This window comes from Saccostrea cucullata, unplaced genomic scaffold (genome assembly GCF_032062105.1).
Source record: "Saccostrea cucullata isolate Sc308-1 unplaced genomic scaffold, CSIRO_AGI_Scuc_v1 ctg17002, whole genome shotgun sequence".
NCBI lineage: Eukaryota > Metazoa > Mollusca > Bivalvia > Ostreida > Ostreidae > Saccostrea > Saccostrea cuccullata.
Genome location: NW_026940284.1, coordinates 1 through 7925, shown reverse-complemented (window position 1 = coordinate 7925; position 7925 = coordinate 1). Strand labels below are relative to the sequence as shown.

The following is a 7925-nucleotide window of genomic DNA, read 5'->3' as shown; positions in this document are numbered from 1 at the left end:
AGAATTAAATACGGTTGTTGCCTATATCGGCCTAGTAAATTTGCAAAAACAAACAGTAATATTATCAGGTATATGATGCTTATTTATTTTCTACACCCTCGGGTCTCTCCAACCACGGTATTAAAATGGCGCCAAAACGTCACACATATACTACGTAAATTTCAGCAACCTTTCCGTGTACCGATAATTTCACGCAAATATTGCAATTTTTATGATTTTGATTGCAATTTTCACTATGGCCGCAACGAACGCGATTCATGAGACTTATATATGTTTTTGATATAACTGAAATGTATTAATTTATAATGATCCCATCGATCGCGTTTGCTGCGGCCAACACTAAAATTAAAGTTTTGGTTATTCCGGATTCCAGTAAAAAGCATGTTACAGTAATATTCTTACTTCAGAAGTCGTATCGTCCTTTTCATTTTGCGATTCAATGAAATATAATTTTTAATCATAAATCATTAACATACATTATGTATCAATAAGAGTGAAATTGCCTTTGAAAAAAATAACGCTTATTACGGATTTTTTTCAACAACACCAGTTTGGTTTGTTTCGTTATCTACAAAAAGCGTCCGTGACAACATAGATGTAAATTATGACGAACAGTCTAGAGTCTGCAAGCTGCATTTAAACCAGAAGAAAATGACCAGGTAATGATTTAATACATAATTGCATAATATGGGAGTTAACATTTGACAAGTTGTTGTTAATAAGACATCGACATCATGGTTATGTCGTCTGATAATGTCGCACAAGTTAGTGTAATGAAAATGACGTCAGCGAACATTCGAATCATATAATTGGAGCAATAATGCCCAAAATAAGTAAAGCAGATTTTGATTAACCCTTACATTCGTTCATATTAGTGATGTGAAATGTTTTGTTGATCGAAAATTTAAGAGCTATAATAAATTTCTTGCGCATCAAAGTAGACCAAAAATATTTTCGACCTATATGTATGAAGCTTGAATGGCTGAATGGTTATAGTAGGTAGGTAAACGCGCGGAAGGTCGCGAGTTCGACCCATACTCGGGGAATATTTTTTTTTTCATTTATGCATGTATATTTCAAAATTCTTTTACTAGAAATTTAAAAAAAATCTGTTTATTTATTTATTTCCAAATGTAGAAATGTATATGCATATTTTATAATAATATTTTACAGAAAAGAAATATCACAAGAAGAGAGTTAAAATGATAAATGGATGGGATTAACTACTGACACTAAATCAGGTAAGGGTATAATGTATAAATTAAAGGTATACCGGGGTATGTCTTCCATTAATATTTTTTATTGAAATGATCTTGGTGAGAGCTTTTGATAGAAAATAAATACAGTGCTCTTTAATTTTTTAAGATTAATTACAATGTAAAAAAAATATATATATTTGGTGTAAAAAATAACGATAAAAGACAATTTTTTTCTACTTTACATATATATCTGGCGATGATGATGGCTCTAAAAATTTTTGTTACTTTACTTTAAAATTTATTTTCAAGGTTTTCTTTTGAGATTCACAAATTTGTTGCAAGGTGGAGTAAATATTTTGTCTGTACATTAATACAGGATGCCAGGAACAGGACCTAAATCATATCCCTGTATTCTGTGTAATAAGAGGACTACACCAAACGACAGGTACAAAATAAAACCTAAACATACTTCAATATTAGAAAGAAAGTATTTACAAAAGGTAAAAGAAGAAGATGTTCTGTGTTGGAAGTGCCGATATATTTGTGAATCGCAATTACCAACTTCTGAAAGTTCCCCAGTCCTCAGGAAAGTGAACCAAATAAGAGAATGAAAATGTCTGTGACTGCAAGTCCACCTTCTGTGACTCTTAGCATCCCCAGCACATCAAAGAGCCATGCGAATTGTCTTATATGTAAAAAGCCAGGTCCAAAGCTTATAGTGGTGACTCAGTATGCCCGTGTCAGAGCTTTCTTACGAAAAAAAATGTTTGTTCCTGCCGGCTCTAGATGTTGCCCAAAACATATTGCAGATAAAGAGTTTACTGACGATGCACTACAACAAATGCAGCAAACAAACCCTGACACAAATATCAACAGGACATCCATTGTAGAACTGCTCCAACAAACTAGGGAATTCGCTCTACGTAATGAAAGTATTAGACTCAACTTTGATGACGCCAAGAGTATGGATAACGAAGATTATTATAATCTTACTGGGTTGACGAAAGACCAGTTTGATGAGCTGCTCTCATACCTGAAAGACGTTGACATAAGGGCAACCAAGACCAGAAGTGTGAGGTCTTGTATTGCTATTCTATTAACCAAATTGCGTTGTGGAATGAGCAATCATTTGCTTGGAACTCTCTTTGGCATGCAAAAATGGCAGGTAAGTTCTTTAATTTACAAATAATCTACATTGTAGTTCTCTGTAATCTCTAAAAAAAAATAATAGTATAGATCTGTGTTTTCTTTTTCTAGATAAGGCGTGCTGTATTGACAGCAAAACATGCTGTGATGTTGAACTTTGTTCCACATCATTTGGGATTTCCCACATTACCCGGGAGGACGTTAAAGAAAACCACACCCGTCCACTTGCAAAAGAGCTGCTCTGTACTGTAACTGAAAATCTAGTAATACTAGTACTTGATGGGACATATATATACCTACAAAAAAGTGGCAATTTTACATTCTCAAGAAGATCATTTAGTACTCATAAACACAGGCCGTTGATTAAACCTATGATAGTGGTTACTACATCGGGGTACGTTGTTTCGGTGCTTGGGCCATACCTAGCCGACTCCAAGAATTCAGATGCTAAGATTTTGACGCATATGATAGAAACCAACGTAGAGGAAATTAAAGATTGGATAAAGGAGGAAGACATATTCATTGTCGATAGAGGGTTTAGGGATGCAGAAACTCTACTCAACGACATTGGAATTCATGTTGAAATGCCTTCCTTTCTACCACGTGGAACAAAGCAACACACAACAGAAGAGTCTAATGCAACACGTTTAGTTACAAAAGTAAAATAATTATTGAAGAAACTCAAGATCAAAAGCATAATTATTTTTAAAATGTATATAAGATGTAATTTTCAGAAGTATTTCAATTGTGTTCTGATTAAATACTAGTAAATGAAAAAGAACTGTAAATTAAAGTAAATCAATTAAGATCAACATTTGTTTTTAGCTACGATGGGTCGTCGAAAGTGTTAATGGTAGAATCAAAACCTGGAATTACTTGGACAGAACCATTCCCAATAGCCAGATACCACACATCGGGGACTATGTTCGGATTATTAGTGCCATCTGCAATAAATTCAGGCCTGATGTTAGTACAGGATTAGAGAGTGACTTGTCGACAGCTGCGAAGATGCGTTTTCTCTCCACGGAAGTCAATGTACTCAAGGAATATGTAGAGACAAATGGTAAATTGCTACTGTAACTCAATATAAGAGCATTACATCAATATATTTCCATTTCTAATTTTTTTTCTCTATAATAACCCTTTGAAAGTAAGCGGAGTTGATTTCCTGATAATTCTGCCGGAATGTAAATTAGGCAGATCGATAGGTCAGCAGCTAAGGAAGCCTAATACGCATGCAAATCTCCTGCGCATCTGTCTCTGTGTCTTACGCTAAGGAGGCCAAATATGCATGTAAATCTTGTGCGGCTACCTTTGTGTTTGACGTCAGTGTGCGAGGACTATTGAAATTGGCATGGAAGTCCTCGTGTAATTTAAATCGATTAGTCTACATTCTTAATGTCTAAGTCTACAATTTTATTTCACAATGAAATGGAAATATAAGGAATCACTGTCTAGTTTTGAGAGTATGCCAGGGACATCAACAATAGTGGGAAACATGGGATAATTTTAGCATAACGGGCTTCGCCCGTTATGCAAATTATCCCATGTTTCCCACGATTGTTGATGCCCTGGCATACTCTCAAAACTAGACAGTGATTCCTTAAGTAATTTCTAGTCTATTATTACTCCCCTGCCGGTGAAACCGGAGGTGATTACAGGTCAAGATTGTACTTCGTTCCACTTCATTGATAGGGGTTTCCTATCGTGATTTTTTTTTCTAAACGCTTGCAAATATAATCTGAATTTTTAGTAGGTGTGCATCTTGATGAGTTATAAATCAGATTTGCATTTCATTCCGCTTCAATGATTTTTTACAGAGTTATGGCATTTTCATTTTTTAACGGGGACCAGATTTTACATGCCGATAGGGGACTATTGCTTATGCAGTGCTCTCAGAATGCTTGTTTTATAATATCTTGATGAATTATGAATTTCTAAATTTATTACAACTAATTATGAGTAACATGCTTTTTTAAATGTAGGTTTAGACAAAAGGGAAGTAAGGTGGCAGAAGATTGACGCCAGCGACACAAGCATTGCATTTCCGCAACTGTCTGAAGAAGAAATACGCGAATTAACAATGGGGGTATATGAGATAAAGCTAGCTAAATCCTATGCTCAGGAACATCTGGATAAAGATGGCAACTATGAAATTTACGTCAACAATGACCATGATGGAATTCTACGTGCAAAACTTCAAAGCAGGCATATATCGGCAAAGAAGTATTTATTGTGGATTGGGTTTGATGAGATAAATATAAAATCATGGTTTTGCAAATGCAAAATAGGGTCAAGAGTGGTGGGAATGTGCTCCCACATCACTAGTGTTATATGGTTTTTATCCTTTGCAAGGCACAGGGAAAACCCAAAGATTGGAGTTCGCAATTGTTGCAGTTACGTTGATGATGCTGCAGCGCTGCCCGTTGATGATTCTGACAGCGACGAAGACAGCCTTGTCGGAAATGAAGAGGAGTGATATTAACATGTTAACATTTTAACTTATTAAAAGTTATTGAACTTATTAACGTTATTAACATTAATATGTTACATTTGGTTCAAATGATTTTAAGATTTGAAAATGTATTTTGAAATTCATAGAGAGAGAGGGGGGAGGGAGGTTGCTTCTTTAGTACTAGTTTTTGAGAGGACGTAATGAGAACGAGCAAGAGAAATAAAAGTAATGAATTTGTCAAGGTATTCAATAGGGATATCGATTTGTAACAAGAGGCCCACGGGCCTTATAGGTCACCTGAGAATTGTGCAACAACTTTCAAACAATTAAATTTGGTTCATGTTTTAAACCAGAGGCAATGGAATTCGCAATTCACAATTTTGAAATAGGTACCATTGCTTATAATAATTTAGACTTAGCATGCTAACTCTATTTACTTAATACCCAGAGGTAGATCAGAGTAACATTAAGAGAAAATGCACTTCCACTTTATAACCAGTTGTACACCTCATCCCAAAGGAACCACTGATCCTGGGGCCACATATTTCAAAATTTTGCAAATTTTATCATAAAATGGTTGATTAACACCAAAGAGCAAATTTCAAAGCATTTATTTATTTTCAGACTTTGTACCCCCCCCCCTTCACCCCGACCCAGGGAAGGGGCGGGGGCATAAAAAATAACCATTTTGCTAGGTGCACCTTTCTTCATCATGAATATATATATTTGGATCATAGGCATAACACAGGAGCAAAGCAAAGAATTTCAAAGAATAAATGCATTTTCACTATATAACCAATAGAGGCCCGTCCTAACATCAAAACCCCTGACCCTGGGGCCATGAAATTCACAATTTTGAAAGAGGCACTCTTGATCAACATAGCTATTTAATTACATAGTTAATTTAATACCCAGAAGCAGAGAAGAAGACTTTCAAAGAATTTATGCATTTTCACTATATGATCAATAGAGCCCCCCCGCCCCTCCCAACACAAAAAACCCCTGACCCTGGGGTCATAAAATTCACAATTTTGAAAGAGGCACTCTTGCTCATCATAACTATGTGCTTAGTTAGTTTATTTATTACCCAGGAGCAGAAAAGAAGATTTTCAAAGAATTAATGCATTTTCACTATATAATCAATAAGGCCCCACCCTAACACCAGAACCCTGACCCTTGGGCCACAAAATTCACAATTTTGGAAGAGTCACTCTTGCTCATCATAACTATGTGCTTGGTTAGTTTATTTAATGCCCAGGAGCAGAGAAGAAGATTTTGAAGAATAAATGTATTTTCACTATATAATCAATAGGGCCACACCCTAACACCAGAACCCCTGACCATTGGGCCACAAAATTCACAATTTTTGAAGAGGCACTCTTGCTCATCATAACTAGGTACTTAGTTAGTTTATTTAATACCCAGAAGTAGAGAAGAAGATTTTCAAAGAATAAATGCATTTTCACTATATAACCAATAGAGCCCCGCCCTAACACCAGAACCCCTGACCCTGGGGCCATAAAATTCACAATTTTGGTAGAGGCACTCTTGCTCATCATAACTATGTACTTAGTTAGTTTATTTAATACCCAGGAGCAGAGAAGAAGATTTTTGAAGAATTAGTGCATTTTCACTATATAATCAATAGAGCCCCGCCCTAACACCAGAACCTGACCCAGGGGCCAAGAAATTCACAATTTTTGAAGAGGCACTCTTGGTCATCATAACTAGGTACTCTTAGTTTATCTAATACCCAGAAGTAGAGAAGAAGATTTTCAAAGAATAAATACATTTTCACTATATAACCAATAGAGCCCCGCCCTAACACCAGAACCCCTGACCCTGGGGTCATAAAATTCACAATTTTGGAAGAGGCACTCTTGCTCATCATAACTATGTGCTTGGTTAGTTTATTTAATACCTAGGAGCAGAGAAGAAGATTTTCAAAGAAATCATGCATTTTCACTATATAATCTATATAGCCCTGTCCTAGCACTAGAACCCCTGACCCTGGGGCCATGAATTTCACAATTTAAGTTGAGGACTCAATGCTCATTACATTCATAATAACAGTTTGCCTGCTTGATGTCCAGGAGTAAAGAAGAAGATTTTTAAAGATTGCAATAATTTAAGTGGTTTTTGCCCCACCCCCCAGGCCCCAGGGGGGCAGGGACCATGAAATTCACAATTTTTGTTCCCCTTTACCCATAGATGCTGTATACCAAATTTGGTTGAAATTGGTTAAGTGGTTTCAGAGAAGAAGCTGAAAATGTTCAAATGTTAACACACGACGCACGACGCACACCCGCACGACGACGGACGAAAACGGATAGCAATAGGTCACCTGAGTTACTCAGGTGACCTAACAAGTTAATTGTTTACTCGGTCGGAGGTATGGTAATCGTTAGAAAATCTGTAATAAGTTAGGCGAAAAAGTTTAAAAAAATTAAATTTGAACGCAATTTTTTTGAAGGTTATTTATAAACATTGATAATTTAGGATTTCACACGTTCATTGATTTAAATGTGTCTACTAGTATGATTCTACGGTATGTGGGGCATGGTTCTTGGTCATTTTGTGTGTGAAGTGTAAATTATTGTTAAAACACCAAGTTGTTACCCCGACTGACCTGTAATTCTTTGTGTCCAATCCCTTTGGCATTTGTCAATGAAATATGTTCAAAATTCATTTATGATAATTAAATCACCGTTTAGCACTGTGAATTAAACACTGTAAATTTAAAAATGTAATTCAGAATAAATCTTAATTATGGTGACAACGCTGAATGAACTTAGGTGAAATCTGCTTTGGAGAAAAGATCTATGCCTTTTTTCTCAGACATGATTCATGGTTTTCTTGATTTTCTTCCAGTCTACTGAAACTGAATATATATATATATATATATATATATATATATATATATATATATATATATATATATATATAATAGTATGCATATTATTTTCTCATCAAGAATCAAGACAAATAGAACAGTTTTAAAAATTTTAGACTTAAGTACTTCTTGTGTACATGAATTAACTTATGAAAAAACATATTGAAAATATATTTTGATATGGTTAAGCGGTTAATCGCTCTTTAGGTTAACCGATTAGCAGTTCCGTATT

General features: G+C 35.4%; 1 protein-coding gene across 1 annotated transcript; it reads left to right on the top strand.

Moving 5' to 3' along the window:
• Nucleotides 1-1812: 1812 nt before the first annotated feature.
• On the top strand, nt 1813-4824 carry LOC134255067 (uncharacterized). The gene is made up of 4 exons (XM_062737587.1): nt 1813-2269; nt 2457-3004; nt 3171-3408; nt 4331-4824. Exons 1-4 carry the CDS (start codon nt 1813-1815, stop codon nt 4822-4824), a joined length of 1737 nt encoding a protein of 578 aa, XP_062593571.1.
• The last annotated feature ends 3101 nt before the right edge of the window (nt 4825-7925 follow it).

Coding starts and splice junctions, on each gene's coding strand:
- LOC134255067 (XM_062737587.1), top strand. CDS start 1,813: ATGTCTGTGACTGCAAGTCCACCTTCTGTGACTCTTAGCATCCCCAGC. Junction 3,005..3,170: donor CAACACGTTTAGTTACAAAA/GTAAAATAATTA, acceptor ATTTGTTTTTAG/CTACGATGGGTCGTCGAAAG. Junction 3,409..4,330: donor GGAATATGTAGAGACAAATG/GTAAATTGCTAC, acceptor TTTTAAATGTAG/GTTTAGACAAAAGGGAAGTA.